This window comes from Myotis lucifugus, unplaced genomic scaffold (genome assembly GCF_000147115.1).
Source record: "Myotis lucifugus unplaced genomic scaffold, Myoluc2.0 scaffold_78, whole genome shotgun sequence".
Taxonomy (NCBI): domain Eukaryota; kingdom Metazoa; phylum Chordata; class Mammalia; order Chiroptera; family Vespertilionidae; genus Myotis; species Myotis lucifugus.
Genome location: NW_005871126.1, coordinates 1704253 through 1726086, shown reverse-complemented (window position 1 = coordinate 1726086; position 21834 = coordinate 1704253). Strand labels below are relative to the sequence as shown.

Sequence of the window (21834 nt, the reverse complement as noted above, 5' to 3'; positions counted from 1 at the left end):
GTTCTAATAAGTCCTGTACAACCATGGGTTTTAACAATATTTACTAATTAGTTGATACTTATGTGCCCTTATGTAACCCAGTATTATTTGCAATATTACGTGGAATATACTTGGAATTCTTTATACATGATGAAAGCTGTTCAAAGGAATAATAATATACATTTCCTGACCATGCTAAGTTACATATGTTTTCTTATTTAAGCAGTAAAGTGACCTAAATGATGGAAATTATTAAAATCCCCATTTTACAGATGAAGAAATTAAGGCATGGAGACTTTATGTAACTTGCAAAAATCATACAGCTAACATGTGATAGAGGTGTAAAATAAGTTTAAGCATTCTGACTCCAAAGCCCAATGATAATGATAGCTATATGGCCTCCTTAGTAAGGTATCATGAAATCAGAGAAAGTACCAGAAATCAGCCATATCTTCATATGGAAAACACTTAAAAGTTTAAGATTAAAACAGAGACTCATGGAAAAATTCAAACTTATATTTAAAAATATTAATTTAACAGTAAAATTTAAAAGTTCATAGAGATAAACCATGGGGTTAATTTCAATTCCAAAATGCCTTATTGTTCCCAGGAACCTGCAGTTATACCTGATTGAGTTTTCTACTCAAAATTACAAACACTCCTGCCTGCCACCCAATAAAATTAGCATGACATGGCTACAAGTTAGAACAAAAGATTAATATCCTATTAATCATATCACTATTTACCAATTCATCACAGTTTTCCATGTTAATATCACCATAAAAGATGTTGACCCTGACATACTTAAAAGTTACTGTACTGTAAAGAGGATTCCTGCCAAATTAAGACAACAAAAACTGATCAGATAAACTTTCTGAGGAAAGATACTGTCAACAAATATATTATTTCCATCAGTATTCCATTGTAAAGGACAGAGAGAGATTTGAGAAATTTTACAGCTATACTTCTCACAGTAAAAAGTTTCCATGTATAATGTGCACTGCAAATTAGTATCTCTCAAAAACAGTTCCAAATAGCCTTTAGCAAGAAATCCTTTACAAATTGCCCAGATATCTGGCTATCCACCACCTTGTACATCATCTTGTGCCATACAAAAATGAACTCATTCAGAAAGGGGAAATTAGAACTTTATAGCACAATTGTGTTATTTATTTATAGTGTCTGCATTTCAGTAATATTTATTCAGTAACTAAAATAATGCCTAGCATAATAGGTTATAAAATACATTTGTTGAATGAATAACCAATTGTCTGCCACTAAAATACATAATCCTATATAATAAAAGGCTAATATGCAAATCAACTGAACAGCAGAATGACCGGCTGCTATGACACACACTGACCACCAGGGGACAGACACTCAATGCAGGAGCTGCCCCCTGGTGGTCAGTGTGCTCCCACAGAGCGGGGCTCCACTCAGCCAGAAGCCAGCCTCACGGGTGGTGATTGCAAGGGCAGTGGTGGGAGCCTCTCCTGCCTCTGCAGCAACTCTAAGGATGTCCTACTGATGGACATCCCTGAGAGGGCGCAGGCCGGGCTGAGGGCTCCCCCACCCCAGTGCACAAATTTTGTGCGCTGGGCCTCTAGTAAATTATAAAGTTCTGAAAGTACTTTATTATGTAGAGCAATACTAAAACTTGATGATTAATAGTGAGGTCTTTGGAACTGGACTATTTGACTTTATATACCAGTTCTGTCACTCATTACCTTCAAGAAATTAGGCAACTCTGTTTCATTTTCTTCATTTGTGAAGAAATGGGATAAAAGACTGGATTTTTGTGAGTCTAACTTTGGCACATAATAAATCCATACTGAATGTTAGTGCTTCTCTATCTGTCTCCATAAGTATATCTCTATATGAACAGAGAAAGACCTGGGATCACATCTTGTGGGTCAATTTTAAAAACTGTATGTAGTTTCAGCTGGGATGCAAAAGGGGAAGGTATTCCTACCCAACCACAAACTTCTTTAAACCCAGTACATAAATTACAAGTACACAGGTGGCATTTCAAAAAGTAAATATAGCCCTAACCGGTTTGGCTCAGTGGATAGAGCATCAGCCTGCAGACTCAAGGGTCCCGGGTTCGATTCCAGTCAAGGGCATGTACCTTGGTTGCGGGCACATCCCCAGTGGGGAGTGTGCAGGAAGCAGCTGATTGATGTTTCTCTCTCATCTATGTTTCTAACTTTCTATCCCTCTCCCTTCCTCTCTGTAAAAATCAATAAAATATATTTTAAAAAAGTAAATATAATTATCCATTTCAAACCTATAATCTCTAAAATAATCTATATAATCCTTAATCAATGAACTTCATTTACAATAACTCTATGGGCGTTTTGGAGAAACTGACAGTATTCATTGAGTAAATGATATAAGCATCTGTGCAAGTCAGTGTTACTACTAAGGCTTTTAAAAATGTGGTATAGCCCTAGCCGGTTTGGCTCAGGGGATAAAGTGTGTGGCACTGAGGACTGAAAGGTCCTGGGTTCGATTCCAGTCAAGGGGACATGCTGCAGTTGCGGGCTCGATTCCCATGGGGGTGTGCAGGAGGCAGCTGATCAATGATTCTCTCTCATCATTGATGTTTATATAGCTCCCTCCCCCTTTTCCTCTCTGAAATCAATAAAAATATATTTTTTAAAGTGATGTGATTTTACCTTCTTGTAGAAGCTAAGAAGGAAGACAATTAATAAAATCTGAAGTCTTTCTGAAATTGCTACCTTACTAAGCTGTGAACTTCTAGAATTTAGATACAGATAGAAGTTTTAGTTTTCCTCCCTCCACAAGGGATAAAACAGCACCATCTAGTAGAAATATAATGTGAGCCACAAATATGAGCCTCACATGTAATTTGAAATTTTCTAGTTGCCACATTAAAAAAGTAATAAGAAACAGGTGAAAATAACTTTAATAACATTATTTAAATTGATATATCCAAATATAATAATTTAACACATAATATTTTAAAAAAACAGATATTTTACATTCTTTCTTTCAAAATCTAGTGTGTATTTATGCTTACAGCAAGTCTCAATTCAGACTGGCTACATTTCAAATGCTTCAGTTGTGGCATGTGGCTACTGGCTACAATATTGGAAAGCACAGATATAAGTGGATTCTGAAAGCATTTCTTCATACTTTTTACTAAATAATATACTTCTTCCTCAAGAGCTAAAATGGTCTCAATATAGCTATGGAAATTCATTCAATCTAGTTAAATCAATAAGCTAACATATCCTAGAAGCTCAATTTTACTAATATTTAAAAATGCAAGATATATTTCAGCTAAGGAAAATAAAATAGATGATATTACTTAGTCAAATTTTTATTTTTGCTTATTATATGCTCAGTAACAGTCTATACTAGCTCTTATCAACTACTCTATAAATTTAAAAGCGTCTAGTTTATAATACTTGCCAATATTCTTTTATTGAATATTTCTTCCATACCTTTAAGGTAAATGAAATGGGTAAAATAATTAGATTTTGTCTATAATTTACTACCTATGGCATGCTTTTCCTTTACTGAACTGGTGATGAAACAGCACTGGTCTGATTTAATACTATAAATTCAGAACAAATGGGAAAGCATTAAATTCAGAAGTGCTTCTGGACCATTAACTTCCATGCTGATTTGACATGCACCATAGTACTCAGGCAACAGACTCAGGAATATAACCTATTCCTAAAGCAAACAGTACTTTATCTCATAACCATCTGGGGTTCCCGTCCTTACGGCCACTTGTGTATTGTTGTCTGGTATACGTTAATATCCTGAGGTACAGCACTAAGACCTACTTTATTCACGAAACTCATTTTGCTAGAAAAAGAAGAGTGACACAGAATAGATTATAGAGAGAACAAAATTTTGGGTGAGGCCCTTGTTCTCATTATTTAGGCGAAGAAAATCATTGGTTATATGTGCTTTCCAACCCTATGGTTTTTCTAAGGTACCAATAAAAGTGATACCATTCATAATATGGACAGTGGTCTCTTTCATATATTGCCGATAGTCGCAAATTTAAGTGCCAAGCAGATGGTTGAAATCTGTTTTGTATAAAATGTGTGCTTTTTTCCCCCAACTGTGTTCTTTGTATTCATATTCAGCCTAGGTTTTAGCCATCAAAACACTGGCACTATGTCGATCATTAGCAGCATTTCAGACAACTGGCAACTAAGGTATTCACTGTTCTCCACAAAATGTTCAGCTAATATTTCCCAGATGTATAATTAAGGCAAAAGATCATCTTCTTAAATTGGTATCAGCACTTTGGATGGCTTCTGGCTTTCAACAGATTATTTTAGTGGAAAACAATTTTATATCAAAAATAAGGGTTCTTTTTCTCAGCTGTTTCTGTTTGCATGTTATAACAGCTACCCATAAAAAGAAATCTATAAATTTGACCAAGCTTCACCTACAGTCTAAGGAATCAGGATCTAGGTAATGCAAAACCTCGCCTGTTACTTTTACTATAAACTTCTATGATGTACTGGATTTGTATAGATAAGTTTCCTCAAGTTAATATTGTCTGATTTTCAAAATATTTGTACAATACTTTAAAAAGCAATAAATAGTGTGTGACCTGTTCCACCTGAACAGAAATTAACTCTTTGTTGTCCAATGATTTTTTCTATAAAGTGATTTATTTTAATAATTATATACTAATAAATGAATTTTAATTTGCATAGGTTTTAAAGCATGGGAATAAGATACCTTAGCAAATGCATTATTTAAATAGTTGATATACTGATATTTCCAAAAACAACAGTTCCTGTATCAGATTTCCTACATATAAAGTGGGAAGAGATCTTTTTAGGATATTTCATTATTAGCAGCCAGCTGTCAGACAACTATGGCTATATTGTGGCTATTTAGGTACAAGTTACTTGAAACCAATACTCATTAAGTGCATTCAACACAATTATAGTTGTATTAATTGCAATTTTTTAAATAGGTCAATACATTTATTTCAGATATTTTATATGCTAAAATAATTTTCAACTATCAGACTAGTATGTCATCAAACAAAAATATATAATTGTTATTGATGTGCTGATCATTTTATATTTGCCAAAAGTTCAATCTAATGTTCAAAGTTTGAATTCAGTGGCTTGCATTCAGAAATATCCAAATATTTTTCTAAATTTTCTAAGTTTAAGATGACTCATTAGTATTGAGGATAAATAATGTTATACTCATTTGAAAGCCTATTTTACAGATGCAAGGCTAAAACCCAAATAATTTAAGGGACTTACACATCACAAAGTTTTAATTCTTGATTTAGAAGATGTAGGAACATATGCCAACTTTGTATATATCACTAAATGCCAGATGATAAAATACATTAGCTGTAAGTTGTACAGTTGAATGATTTCCAGATTTTCTTACTCATTTAACAGTAGGATATTTGCACATTTCCCTCTGGTCCTAGTTTTAAATATACTCTAAGGCACCTTTCTGTTTGTTTGTCTTTTATAACCCTTATATCTATACCAGGAGAATAAAATAACACCAGTCCTTTATTCCTAAATTCAAAGTAGAAACAATAGGATGTAAAAATGTATATTAAAATTATTAATCAAATAATTAATTTTAACATATTGCCAATTATATTTCTATCCCAAATATATGAATCTATATTTAAAACTTGTAATAAGTTTATACAATGACTTCATGATACCATGCTCATATTTTCAAGATATACATAATAAAGAAGGTGCTTGGATATAGTCAAAGATTATGTTGCTGGTGGTATAACTACAATTTTTTAAAACATTGAGCCAAATGTAAGATATTACCAATATGTGAACATTCTCCTTTGAAATAATACAGCTTTTTAAATGCACCTTTCATTCGTTGTTCCTCTACTCCTTGCTTCATAAAGTTCAACATTTACTTTCTTGAAATTGCCAACCATCAACTAATGCATATTAAGTTGGCTGGCCAGATGCTAAAGCTAATAATTGCCTAATTTATTTTGGAAAACACTTAAAATCTTTCTCTAGACTATCTATTTGTAATCTTAATTGATTGTGCAGTTTTCAAGTCCTACGTTTTATTTATTCATACAAAAACAATTACTGTTTATTGACCCAGTACTATCCTAATGCTCTACTATTTTTTAAATTTTATCTTATTCTTAAGGTAGATTTTCAGCACTTTGATGTAAAATTTTATTCTCATACTTTTCATATTCTCCCACAGTGTCTTTTCAGTAATCCATATGTAATTTATCTTTCACAATATTTGAAATAGTTGAGGATGGTGATCTCATGCACCTGAGTTTTAAATACATAAAATATGAATCTTATCTTTTGAAACACATAGCTTCAAAATGATTCATAGCAAATTTGAGCACTTAATCCTAAATAAGAATTATACAGACTATTTAGACTTGAAACTCCTAAAACATGCTATGGTTACTTGCTCCTGCACACCACCACTCAGCCGACAGGTAAGGTAAGTTGAAAAGTGATTCCACATGCACAGGTTTGTTTTATGGGATATTCTACCTACAAAAAGCTGCATAAAGTCAAGAATTATGACTACTGGAGTAAAGAGCTAGGGATCTTCCAAATTTAGTTCAAGTGATGAAATTTGGAGATTTTGAGAGAGTTTAGAAACGACCCAGCCCATCTTTGCATTTCACAGATGCATACACTCAGAGCCAGAATCCCTTCTCAATCTGTAAGAAAGAACTCGGACTTGAGATTTCACATCCAGCTAATAACACTTTCTATTATGTTACAATTTTCCCCAAAACCAATGATGATACTGAAAAATGAATATTTTTACCAGAAAGGGGGAAATTCGTGTATGCTTCAGCAGCAAACACTCAAAATCCACAAAAAACTGTCCATTTGATATGTGTGCCTTAGGTCACTAACACTCAACTTCCTCATCTCAACCTGAAATCTCAAATTTTATGCAAGCAAATGTTGACTTACCCAACTTCTTGAATTCAAATTTTCCATCAAATACACATCACAATGCCACCTTCAGCTTTTTTAATGCTAGAATACTATTATATGTCCCTTATAGCTCGTGCCAAAGGATCCTTTGTTACAAGTGAGAAGTGGGGATGTATCTTGTTTGTATTTCTATAAAATACTTCTTCCTTTCAGATATTCTCCCCAAAACTGCAGCTTCTTCAGTATTTCGTAGGATTTATTCAAAATCAATTACTCTATAAGTAAAAAAAGTCCCTCCTGAATTCCAAACTTCTGTTACGTGTATGTGCGTATAGCTATTACATCCCACAAAATAACTTCTTCACATTACTATCACTAATGCCCAATTATGCTTTAATTTACTCTATATATTCTGCTCCTTCACTCTGAAACTTTAAATTGCTCTCAAGTTCTTCTGGCTATGCTTTTATTTTTCCAGAAGAATGCTTTTTTAAACATTAAATATTCCTAAACTGTTCATAGATCAAATTAGATCCATTTTACTGTTCCAGTAATGCTAAATTTTCAATAAACAATTACACTACCAAGTTTATTCCCCATAATCCTTAGGGCTCTAAAAACAATATCTTTTTTTTAAATTTTCTAAATTCTAGCTATGTTTGTGACTCAAGGGAAATAGTTCATGCCTTAGCAATAGCATTCACTGTTATCTGTTTCTCCATTCAGGTGTTCTGTTTGATTAATGGCCTTTAGAACATTACACAAAAGTTTTCTTCACATCCTGATGACACTATGGGAGAGATGACAATCTGAATCTTATATTGCATATTTGGTTATTGCTCATTCAAAGTCAAAGTTGAATTGGTGAATGAATCAAAAATTAAATAGTTTGATCACCAGTTCATTTCTTTCTCTACTAAAGAATAGGAACACTATACCTTATCTTAACAAATCTTCAAGACATATCTCTCTTAGTGCAGATAAAGAAGAAGAAAATAAATATTAACATTAGTTTTATGTGGTATCATCCTGCAAACTGTCTTCAAACATATTATGAAACTCAATAGCAAATAAATAAAAGGGGGGTGTTGAAACAAAGGGATGACAGGAAAGGAGTAAAAAAAGTCTTTGGACTTTGTAAATTATTGCCCAACATACTCTGGCCCAGGTAAATAACCAAAGGAAAAAGTTGTGGGCAAACAAGTAATACTTTAGCTCAAGAAGTAACATAAAAGTGTGTTAGAACTTTATCAAGCAACCTATATTAACTGCAAATAAAAAATTAATATCATAAATAAAGCATTACTTTTGTTCATTTCGTGTCCTCTGATGTGAATGCGTATTTCTCATTTTCAGTGTTTGTGTTTCTTTTTCACTAGAATGCCCCTTTATTAGATAAATAGGAAATTGTTTAAAATAAAAAGTCAACAGATTATATGTGAAAATTCCATAAGCACTTCATAAACAACCTACCACCTTGGTATCTTCGTCCTAATTAACATAAAAACAGAAAACCGAACCAAAACCAGGACTAAAGTAAATGACTTACTACATGTTTTAAAAATACATTTTAATTCAAACATACCAGGAAAATACTAATTGGACCTATATTTTCTTTTACTACAGAATTAAAAATAATCAACATGCGAAGCAGACTAACCTTTCCCTTTCTGTCCTCAATAATATTCCTGCAGCCCTAAAGGAGAGAACACATCCTTTATGACATTGCTGCTCTGTGTCCCAACTGATCTAACTCTCTTAAACTATCAATATAAAAATCTTACATGGTTTTGAGGGTGACTTTTTTCTGGCCCTACAAAGTGAACTTCATGTCTTCATAATACATCTTTTCTCAATGCATCTGATTATTAGGTTTCAGTATGACAGGAATGACTGGGATGGGTAGAGCAGGCACGTATGCACAGAACACAATGAACCCCTGTGCATCTCCACAATAAGAAAGATTACAAATGAAGCTACTAATACATCTTAAGAGAGATCATACCTTCTGTGTTTTTAACATTTTCTTTTCTAAAAAAAAAACAACACACCACATTCTCTCAAAGATGTGAAAAGCAGAAATAGATACACTGTTACATATGAAAGTTTCAACGGGTTTGCTTCCAGAAGCATTTCTTTATAGTTTTCCTCTTACCTACAGTATGTGTTGGCACTGGCAGGTAGCCCTAATTCGTAGCCAAATTATTTTTGTCCCTGAAGTACAAGTATTCCCCATCGCACATGAATGAGACATGGTTTACTAGTTTACACACATCTTTATAACTGCAAGAAACCCAAACTCATTCACAAATGCTTTCATTTCAGCAAAGGGAAGGGCTACAGAACACCAGAGATACCCAGTTTGAATTCCTGGTCCCCATTCTCCATGAGAAAATGAAGAGATAAAAACCTTAACTTCAATAAAGAACTTTGGTCCTTAATGCAAGAAAAAGAAACAGATTTCTGTACACCACACTCTACATTTCATTTAAGTCAAAACATTTCAGTGTAAAGAATTAAGAAAAAAAAACATCATTTAGTAATAAGCCTCAATGTTTCCACTTCGGAATTCGTCACAACCGGATAGCAGTTTTAGATAATGTGGTTCACAATAACTAGCATCCTTATGCTGCCTGATCACCAGCTACACTGATACCTGCTGGACCACCTTCAATCAGTTATAGAGAAAAGCAGGAAGATGAAATAAGCAACACTTCGACATAAACATACACCACAAGTGATGATTCAGCCACAACAAAAAATAAAAAACTAAAAAATCTCTCAGATCTAAGGCAAGACAAAACTAAAGAGCCAAGTGCCTGAAATGATACTTAAGTAATAGAAAGAGAGATTTGAAATACAATGAGCCAAGTTCAGGTTTGAATTGATTTAAAGTTAGACACTGATTTCCAATGTCTATGAACATCTACAAGCTTTTGTTTTTAATTGTCCTTCTGTCATGTTTTATGGGTAAAAAAAAACTCCTTAAACTACCTTGTAATAGATTAACTGCTTTCAAGCTGAGTGACAAAAGGGCATAAGGACCGGAAAAAAAAAAGAATGATACAGAAGAAACAGAAAAGGCATGTTAACAAGTTTATCAACAAACCTGGGTAATTCTCATGAAGTACCGGTGAAGGCTCAGTGGTTCTAAACTGGCAGCATTCAAGTTGGGTTCATATTTGGGTTTTTTGTTTTGTTTGTTTTTTTAAACCACCTGTCCTAAAACGACATTGTTTATGCTAATTATCTTTGTTTATGCCACAATTCTGCTTGTTTACTACATTCTTTTAAAATACCATATCCCTCTAAAGGGTTCTCACCAGAATTCTTCTCAATCCTGTTCCGGTCTGGTCCTCCTCAGCAGCCCACTGAGCAGAATGCAGCTCTACAATGAAGGCACAAGAGCTGGGAACAACTTGGAGTCTCTGACTCCTCAGGCTGGCAAAGGCAGGAGGACTGCTGAGGTTTCACTCAGGCTCCAACGGAAAAGGATACTGAATGTGTAGAAATGCAACACCCCCCTATTGGACAAGCAGAACCATACACCACTGTGTCTGCAGAGGAGACGTATAAAACTCTCAACTAGTAAGTGAAGAGAGGAACAGCTAATTCTAAAGGGAAAGGAGACAGGCTATCCAACTGCAGGAGAAAACATATAAGATAAAAAGAGACAGAAAGAGGTCTTCTCCTGAACCATGAGCAGGTCTTGATTAAAAGGAAGGAATGTGTAGCATCCTCCTAAAGGGTGTCTAAATAAATACTGTTCCCTGAAGGAACACAGTATAGTCTTTAAAGGTTTTCTTCTCTAGCAAAGCCACTCATTCGTCTGTGTCACACTATAGGCTAGCAATACCACTACATGCAGTTAACATTCAAATGTTGTGTTTAATATAAATGATGATGCTATCAATTGATGAACAGGAAAGGGCAGGATGAATGAGGCAAGAAAGAATTTGCTATGTTTTAGTCCATTTCTTGTTCAACAAATTTTTTCCATTAGAAGGAAACTATTTCATGCTGTGGTTAAATCTATGAACATCTTTTTATCTGATTGCCATCATCTGGGTCAGAGAACTGACATAATAAACTATATGTGAATTAGTTAGTACAAGAGAAACATATTAGTTTATTTCCCATCCTATTAGTTAACCTCATTGAAATGATAAATGAATAACAAATTATAGAAGAAAGCAAAAATCCATCGTTATACTTAGTCAAATAATCTCTAAAAAGGAAGGTGTTCAACCTACAGAATACATATCTGCGTTATGCATATACTCATTAGGAGGCTGGAGAATTGACAGTGGAAACAATAGATAATAAAGATCAGATTTTATCCATAAACATACTTTTGTTTTTTAAATGCGTTATAAATGTAATCCATTTGAAATAGCTTCCAGCTCTGTGGAGAAGTAATGTGCTGAAGTATTAGAATAGGTCATTTAATTTGCCTCTCAGGTCTGATGCATATACAGATTCTAGTTAAAAGCTCCCTAAGAGCAGGTAAAGACTTTGTCATATGCTTATTATATTTGAGAAACATGTAAAGTAATCATAACATTCACACATTTCTATATCTGTTAATCTGCTAAACACTGAGCAGCATACAACGCCACCTGACACTTAACCCTTACTTGTTTTGGTAATCAGTCAGGTCTCTGCTAAGCCTTCAGGACCGTACTCCAGTGTGAGTGTGACAGAAGTGCAGTTTGCCCATTGCTTCAAGCAAGCTGCATTCCAAGCTACTATTATAGCTCAGTTAACTTGCAGGCTTACTGAGAAGGTAATTAAAATCTATAATCAATGATAGGCACCTTTTCCTCTACAAGGTAATAGTAAATAAAAAATAATAAAATGAACAAAGACAGATATCAGAACATCCTGAAAACATAATGTCAAAGTTACAGGTTTACGATTTCCTTCAGGTGATGGAATGTGATCAGGTAACTTTCCTTAGATTCACAGCTAGAGATTACCTGCTAACATGACTGTCTTATCACATGAGTACAATTATTTTTTAAGTCCCTAATTAAATCACATAAATCTGTCTGAGTAATAAGTATTTTATAACTATGGCTAAACTTTAGGTAATTAAAGTACTGCTAATGTTAGAGGGATCCTTGTAGACCGCTAATACTAATGTTTCATGGTAGTTTAACAAATTAGTTTTTCATATACATAAGGTATATGGCTTCAGAAAAACACTTAAAAGTTTCTTACTGGAAAAAAAATTGTCTCTTTAGTCAATATGACCACAAATAAATATGATAGGTATATAAGTTAGATTTTCATTACAGAAGAGTAAAACCTTCTGACTGAGTAAAATACGCAATCGTTGTCTGCACCCGTTTTGAGAGAAGCAATCAAGTAGGTGATACTATGAACTTAATTTGTTGCATCCTACTATGTTCAATCCCAATTTCTCTATTTATTATGAAACTGTTTTCTTAATCTCTCATCTTACCCTTGCTTTTTACTGAAGTCTCTAACATAAAGCAGTTGGAAAGTGACATGTAGTTTAGTCATAACATTATTATATTATCAAATAGAATAACTATAAAGGAACGAAATGGAATACAATTGTGATGATAGTATCAAAAACTCATTTTTTTCATTCATCAGAAATGAACTAATATTAATATTTAAGGCAAAATTTAAATATTTTCCTTCTAGGAAAGGAAAATTCTTACCTCACAATTTTTTATTTTTTTATTTTTAGGGAAATATATAATTTCTCTGTCTTCTTTTAAAAAATTTTAGGAGAGTTCAGACTTTCATTCTTTTATGATGCTATTGCTAACATTTAGACCATGTTGCCAATTATGTTCCCTCTAAAATTGCTTACAAACAATTCCTTAGGATATACTTTGCCTATTCACCTCCCACCTGAGAATTGTGTTTTTCATTAGTCATAATCAATTATGACAAGGACGCTTGCAAGTAAAAATAATTCTTTTTTACATTTTAGAATCACTCTTTAACTTGCTCTACCTCCTGGACATTTTTTTAACAGTCAATGAAATTGCTACTAGTTTTGAATTTCTTAACAACTGCATATTAGTCTGACTGTATTGACCATATACATTTCTAGGGCTGATAATACACACATAACATGTATAAATCCAAATTTTTATTCTGATTTTTAAGTTTTGAATATTCCTTAAAGTTCCAACTAGTGAACAGGTTGCAGAGAATAACAGAAGATGGGCATGGCTCTATAAATAAAATTAGATAAAAAGATCACATAAAACTTCCAAAATACATGACCCCTAAGCAACTTGTTTATATCCTCTAGAGCAAAGTTCTCTATCTCACAAAGAAATTTAGAAGTCTTTTTTTCAGATTTCAGACTGTTTGAGTGAACAACTCACTATAGCAGGTGAATAAATAGAATAAAATTAGCACTTGATAGAAAAACCCTACTTATCCAATGAAAGTTGCAAATATTTGAAAAATGCAAAGAAACCTGACTATATGTGATAGTATAGTTATAGAATATATACCTCCTTTGGGGAATATATGTATTCACTATTGACTCTGCAAGTTATATATGCTATGTAGATGAATATATATACACCCACTCATACAAATTCAATGTAAATAAATAGTAATGAATTTATTGAGATTTTTGTATATATTACCATGTATAATCGTAGGGGAAATTATTAAGAAATTTTATATTATATGACAGTTTTCAAAATTATTTTAGCTACTACTATTGCCAAACATGCTGTCTATACTAACAACTCTATTGATTATCACTTGCTTATTTAATTAGCCAGTTAGAAAAGCATGCCTCTAGGTGACAACAACAACAAAAAGAAATTCTAATCAGGAGGAAAAAAATTGTTAAGAGACTTGAGCATCAGAATAGGAAAGGTAAAAGTTTAGTTTAAAAGAGATAACTGAAAAAAATACAAATAAAGTTCACAGCAGGAAAGCTTGCCTATATAGAGAAATAGGCTACAGTCTGTTAATATGTAACTACCTTTTTATAAGAACAGTCTGTTAACATGCTTACGAATCAGACTCAGAGTTTTATTTTCAAAAAGTATAGAGTTGAAGAATACTGTTATTTCAGTGATACCCTGAGCACATGCTGGGAAAGTTACTATTGTATATTAACAAACTGCTACATTAAGCAATATTATATTCCAATATCAATAACATCAACATATACTTATGAAATAGACTATATTTGCAAACAAAAGCTATTTGAAAGAGTTAATGTATAAAACTTGAAAAGATGAATTCAAACTATTAAGAACTCAACCTTTCACTGATATTATCTAGTGAGGATTCACCTTAATTAAAAAAAAAGACGAAGAAGAAATGAAAGAAAGAAGACAGTATTAAAGTGTATATGTTGGCTATTTTACTTTCTTCCCTGATCTGATATTGGTTTCTCTAATTCTGGACACATCAAAGATTATTTTATTCTTAATATCCTTCTCTTCAATTGCTTCACTTCTAGAATGTCTTAATCTTTGTCCTTCTTTTTTCATCTTTTCATATCAAATTCAGTTGTTTGAGCGATGAACAGCTTGACTTAGCATATTTTTAACCAGCTGGTCTAGCACCTAGCTTGCATTGCATAGTCAGATACAACAAATGTTTATACAGAAGGTAGCTTTCATGAAATTGAAAAAAAAAGCCTGGGTATTATGCATCCTGGCTTTTTTTAGATTTTTTTTTTTAATTCACCATACAGAATACAAAGTTTGAATTCTTTTTAATGGCAAACAAAATTCTATTTATAGTTCTAAAAATGAACTTATGCTGGGATAAGAACTCAAATTTTAAAAAATTTCAATGTGCACTTATAGGAACACTAAGAAGGCTAAAATTCTTGCAAAGCCCTGCTTCACTTACATCAACATCAAATAGAAGGATATTGCACATATATCTCCAAATAGGAACTACTTAATTACAAATACACGTATTCCCCTTAGAGCATGAGGGGATATATTGTAAATCAAAATTTAGTTTAAGACAGCAGTGCTTAAAGTGGTCACGAAAACTTAGAAAGGGATCATCCTATTTCCCCTTTTTTGACATTTCAAAAGTAATCTAAGGGATCGCTGCAATATTAAATATTCTTTAAAATAATCTGCTCTCTTATATCAACAAAAGGTCATGTGCTTTACTGAGCAGCTTCCAAAGTTTTACGAAGGATCACATAGGAACTTACAGCCTCCGTTTTAACCACCACTAAAATCTTCTGTCACCCCAGGAACTGCCAGACGGAGATGTGGAAAATGGTTAACAACTCTGCACAAAAGCACTTAAAAAGGTGTAGAAGGGAAGAAAAATATCAATGAAGAAAGAAAGTAAAAGAGTGAATGAGAAAGAGAAAAGAAGCCAGTGAGGGAGAGAGAGAGAGGGGGATGCTTAATGCTCATTTAATTTCCTGTTATAGGACGCAACCTAAAAACACTGAAATCTCAGAGACTTTACAAATCAGTTCAATTTGGTCCGGGCAATCACCACCAAAAATCAGCTAACAAGATTGCAGAAACACTGAGCTAAAAGCTTTTCTAACAAACGGGGCAGCATCTTCCAATTGATTCAGAGACGACTGTAAAATGGGAGAGTTGTACTTCAATATATTAGGGGGTAAAAACTGTACTCACCTTTCAAACTCCTGAGGTAAATCAGGGTCAGTAAGCATGCTGGAAAAGCACAATTTCCCTTTGTCACAGCAGCCACCTATGATCGTCTCCAACTGAACCTGTCAAGTGAGTCCAAACCTTCTAAACCAATTGATTTTCTCTTCTCCTCTCTCTCTCTCTCTCTCTCTCTCTCTCTCTCTCTCTCTCAATCTCTCTCTCTCTTCCCCCTCATCCCCCCTCCCTCTCCTAGGACTCCTTGACCAGTCTCTTAAAGGGGTAGCGCACTTCCAGCAGCGGGGTCTGGCTGCTCCCCCTTCCACGGGGCTGCATGCTCTTTAGGGCTGCAAGGCACTAGACAACCTCAGGGTGCCTGTCCTTTCCTTTTAATTCTCTCTTCTAGACATCACCGAATGTGAGGAGTCAACTCCTTTAACACATCTCCCATACTCTCTCTCCTCCAAATAATAAAAGTCTGTCTCTCTCTCCTTCACACACACACACACACACACACACACACACACACACACACACCATGGTTTTTTTCTAAAATGCATTTGCTGCTGATTAAAAGAGAAATCTGCACACTAGCAGAACCCCGATCAAACTGCATTATTAACTTATTAAGCAAAGAAATGATAGCAATAGCCTTTTTTTTTACACAAAGAATTGTTATTCCTTCTCACCCCTTCCTAGGCTCTTTCTGTGAGCACACGGAAACACACACACACACACACACACACACACACACACACACACTCGCACACAACAATCAGGCATTGTTCTGAGGGAAGAAAAGCAACTTTGACAGATTGAAATATAGCAGAGGCCCCTTCAAGGAAACCTGTAAACAACTTGTCACTCACTCTGTCCGTCTCACTGTTCGCCCGTGCTTTCCACAAAGTGTGCGAACGTCCTGGCAACCCAAGCAAAGTTTCCTCAGCTCCAAACTCCATAAAACGCGGTGTGCGATGTGGAGGGGAATAGGTATCCACATGCCAAAATCACACGCGCGCGTACACACCACACACACACACACACACACACACACACACGCACGAGGAAACAAAAAGCGCAAACCAAACAACAAAAACAAAAAGAAAACAAAAAGATGCGACCAGCAAACTGTCCTGCCTGGGACTGCTGGGAGGTCAGGGGTGGGAAGCGCTCCCCTGGCTGTGGGTCTCTTTAATTTCCTCTGCCCAGGCAGCCACAGATAACAAGGTGGACAAACTATGGCTTTACAGATCCTAGGCTGGCTGGCAAGGCACAGCCTCCATAGCAGTTCCAATTATCTAGATAAAAATCTGGCAGGCGAGGAAGGTAATCAGGTAATGTACCTTTGACATGAAATGACAGAGGCACATACACCACATACACACAGAGAGAGACACTTACACAGACACGCACGCAGAGCTGGTGGCTGCCCCGCGCACCGCAGCATCTGGTCAGAGAGTAAGCACACACTCACCAACACGAGATAGTGTGCATTCTTCACACACACACACACACACACACACACACTCAGTCACTCACACACGCTCTCCACTCCTACTGGGAGGGTTCGTTCTGCACAAAAGGCTACATTACAGAGCCCGCCCCAATAAGGGAAAGAGAGAAAAAAAAGCCTTCCATTGTTGAGAGGGCAGGTCAGTTGATTAGATTTTCTGTGGAGAATTCCACGAGGAAATTCCCTTCAAAGCCGAAGTGATTAACTGGGGGCTATTCTGGAAATGGAGCAGACAATGGCTCAATAGTCTGCACAGCCAATGTCCAGGCTGGCACTGAACTCACTTTAAAAAAAAAATAAAAGCCAGACTCCCTGTTCTTTTCCACACATTCCCCCCCAACCCCCTCCACTCCTTCCAACTTCCCCTCCCAATTCCTTTTATTTTGCAGCTGGACAACATTAAGGGCCTTTAAAACCACAAGGGTTGACCCCACAGCAGTTTGATTAGGTCCCACTTTTTTTTTTCCCTGGCGACAGGCAGACAGTAAGTTTACTTTCTTAGACACCATACACATATTCAGATATCACAATCAATGATTCACCGTCTCATATTAATCAATTTATTATTCATCCAAAGCTTATAATTTTTTGACAAAGTTGATAATAACTTATTAATGCAATCCATCATTCACATGATGGAGTATCCTAAAAATAAACATATACTAGTATATACTACAAAATCAATGTGGAATCAGCCTTAAGCATGTCACTATGGAGTTAAGACACTAACAAAACACAGAATTATGACCCACCCTGAAAAAGCTGTTAACAAGGGATGTGGCAAAAATGACTTGACGCTGACATGATTTTCATTTTCAGCAGTTGGGGAAGGGGGACGGATATTACTCACTATTCTTTCTTGTCATTAGCCTCAAATTATTTTTTATTATAGCCACAACTCACTCCTACAGAGAAAAATGAGAAAATTGCTGCATGTACTTTACATATGTTTTTAGCCCTTATGAGACCTACAATCTGAATCATTCTAATTGATAAAGTATACAGAAATAATATTTTATATTGTTCACATTGCTTATGAGAATTAGGGGATGGTAGCTGCATGGCTAGTGACTATATACCCTTTAAAAATAGTTTTGTATTTTAAATTTCCAAATGAGAGACTCTTGCTTCCTCTTATATACATAGAGAAAAAATGAAGAAGGAGGGAGGTGAGTTACAGGGGCAATGGGAGGTGGATTCAGGAAAAGGAGGAGGCAGTGAGGAGAGGATGCAGGGAGAGCACAAGAAGGAGACATAGTGGCAGCATAAAGATAGAAACAAAGATAATGGCCATAAGGCAGGATGCTGAGATCCGTATGGTCCCAGCTGCTGTCTTGCTACAGCTAATACCTCTGGTTGTTTCTCTGAAACTCTAATCCAGAAGGTCAGCCGAGCAGGTAAGAAAGAGAGTGTGAATGTTTGAGGCCACCTATAGCATAACAGAAAGATGCTCATATCAGGATCTTCCTTGTCTTTGGTTTTGTTTTCAGAGACACTTAATATATGTATGTGTGGATATACATGTGCCAAATACACACACAGAATACATAGGAACATATTAAATGGTTTGGAAGTCAGTTTCAGGTTTCAGTGTATTTCTATAAACATTACTGGAGCTATTCAAAAACACAAATTATTTCTTGCACAATCATCCCTACTGAACAATTTAAAATAGACTAGGAACTAGACAGAAAATTTGCCAAATATAATAATGATCATTTTAATAATGATATTTGGAACTAATGGAACTCCCAAGCTCATAAGGAAGTTTGTTCACATAGATTAGCTCATGGATCATGTGCAGCATAGAGAAGAGGGGGTCTGTATATCCCTAAGTTCCCCAGTGTTTAAACTTGGGCAAAAGGAATTTAAAGTCATACAAATGGTTAGTGGTCCATTTGTTACTTGAAGCCAGATCTTATTTCACTTGTGACACTATAATACACAATAAAATAACACTCTAGAATTTATAGCTGAATGAAAATCCCAAGATGGTACTCACTTTTTAAGTGAACTAAAAGGCTTTCAAATAATTGCTAATGAAATTAAATTTGATATAATCTCATTGGCATATGAAGTTAGTACTGTATTTGATGGTTGAATGGAATAAATATTTCTAAATTTAACTCTCTAGGCCATAAAAGTTTTCTTTCATTTGAATTCTATATTGTAAATTCAAATTTAGGCAACATTTAGAATGTCAGCAAAAGAGAAGGCAGTTATAAAATGTTCTCATAAAGTCCTATCATTGGCAATTTCATTAAATGATTGAATTGATCTAATAAATCCAATATTAAATAGTAAATTAATATATGAAACTTTTTATTTTACAGTAAATATTAAAATGGTTAAATAATATATATGTCAATGACTACCATATAATATGTGTTAAAAAAACATATTCTTTATCAATTACCTGAAAAGTTTAACATAATCACTCCACTATGTATCTGGTATTTTCTGTATAGGAATCAACATATGAATATGATTTTGCTATCTATAATAATAAAAGCGTAATATGCTAATTAGACCAGACGTCCTTCCAGAAGAAGCCTGGACTGCGAGGGAAGCCCAGGTCCTGGGTACCAGAGGGAAGCCGGTGCCGGCAGCCGGGGGAAGGAAGGCCTACTCTTGCACAAGTTTTGTGCATTGGGCCTCTAGTACTATTATAAGTAGGTCTCCAGAAGGTTTCATAATATATGTAGATTGAGATATACTTTAGTATTCACTGAACATCTACTAAATGCCTACCAAGATGTTAAGTACTATGATTTCAAAAGAAGAATTCAAGAAAAATTTGTAACAAATCTAAATTAAATATATCTGACCAAAACTCAAACTAATTGTTTCATATCCAAGCCCTCTAAGGCAAATACGTTAAGAAAAGCTAAAACCAAAATAAATAAGCAAATGAGGAAAAAGCGATGATGAGAACTGAATTGAGTAATAATTAAATTGGTGGGAAATCTGAAAATGATCTAAAAACACAAATATACAAACATAAATACATCTTCAGAGAAGACCAGAGTACAAACTACAATAAAACAACATAAAAAAAGCAAATTTTAATTTAATGAGCTTCTTTGACACTGCTACAGTAGTACTATGGAAAATAGAGTGAACCTGAAAAAGTATGTTTTTGAGCTCATGTTGTTTCCACTGCAAAAGAAGGAGCTCACACAGACTAAGAAAATATAAGATAAGCTACTGAATGCTGCTGGGACTATCCCCAACGTTTAAGATCATAAACAGATTATTTCCAACATTAACCCCTTAAAGGAATTGTTTCAAGCAAGCATTTTAATATATCTCTCCTCATTTAGAAGTATTTTTGTTTCTATATTTTAAGAGAATTGGTAAACATTTTTTATTTTAATAACTGAAATTGAAATATGTGGTCATGGATAGAGATTACACTTTAATATTTAATATACACTCTTACCATCAAGCTTTAGTTTCTGCATTTTAAAGAATTTGAAAGGCTATTTTTGAGAAATAAAACTTTAGTGTTACAAACACAATGAATTTAAAGCAAGTCAGTGTCAGACACTACCAACAGTGTATTGAATTAACCTGCCTGACACAAGAGGCATTAAGAAAATGTTCACCTAATGTTTTTTTCTCCTTGCGTTGTTTTTCTCTTTACTTTGTCACAAAAACAAAAAAGAACCCGCCCTCTTTTTTTAAAAAAATGGGCTCATCATTGACCTATTATGTGTCCTTTCAAACTTTTAATCTTGTAATTGGAAAGTGTCAGAAAATCACCTAAGAAATTCAATAGCTTATCTTCTTTTTTAAAGACCTAAAATTCAATTCTCTATAACACATTTATGCCAGAGAATTGGCATATAATAGCCTGCTTATGGTATTGTCAGTTAGTTAGTTAGAATATAAATATGAATTATCCCCAGATCACATTTTTTACCAAATACTGTTCTTTAAGAACATATTAAGAATGGGTTCACCTTAGAAACTCTGGTCTCATACTTTTCTCAAAGAGATGATGCCATTCCCAGTAATAGTTCCCACTGTTTGATATCTTACCCTTTATTTCCTTCAGAATAATTTGAAGAAATTTAAAAATAATAGATTTTATTTTTTTCAGGGCTTTCTACCAGTCACTGTGATGCATTTAAAATAAAATGATCTCATTTAATATTCAAAACAACAATATGAGATGTTGTTGTATTACCCCAACTATAAGTGAGGAAACTGAGGCTTATAAAAAGAAGTTAATTGTTTTGTCCAAGGTCCCAAAACTAGTAAGTGCAGAGATGGGGAAACCAAAGTTATGAATTCTTCCCTCCAAAGTTCTAATAGCAATTAAATATCAAGTGCAAGGGAAGTGCTTAATAATTATGCTTTAATGCTATGTGAATATCCAAACTTTGGACAAAGTTAGGTTGATTGCCCCATCTTGAAAAATAGCTTGATATAAAAGATGATTTTTACATAGCATTAAAAAATTAAAATCTTACCCCATTAATGGTGACAATAAACACAAAAATTAGCAGAAATCGTATACTTTAGCTCTCTTTTAAAAAATAATTCCTAAACATTCTCTTTTATCATAATAACAATTTTTGGATTCTGAGGTAAAATACCTATTTTCTAGTGCTCATGTTACTACTTTGCAATGGAATTTCTACCTTACAGAAATAATCATTTCAGGCAGAGTAGCTATTAGGAAGATAAGATCAACTGAACTCATACTTTTATTGCTTTTATTCATTACACAATCATCTCTCCTTGTGATAAGTAGTGATGTTAATGGGTGTCAGTTCATGAAGATAAAAAAACC

At 34.3% G+C, this 21834-nt stretch overlaps 1 protein-coding gene across 1 annotated transcript in view; it reads right to left on the bottom strand.

Moving 5' to 3' along the window:
• Positions 1–17067, bottom strand: part of SOX5 (SRY-box 5) — a 393207-nt gene extending 376140 nt beyond the window's left edge. Inside the window, exons 1-2 of the mRNA XM_006090652.3 lie at positions 16995–17067; positions 15548–15645 (exon numbers count right to left, since the gene is read on the bottom strand). Of these exons, the coding sequence (XP_006090714.1) occupies positions 15548–15585 (38 nt within the window). The 5' untranslated portion in view covers positions 15586–15645; positions 16995–17067. The remainder of the gene's footprint in view (positions 1–15547; positions 15646–16994) is intronic.
• Between the last annotated feature and the right edge of the window lie 4767 nt (positions 17068–21834).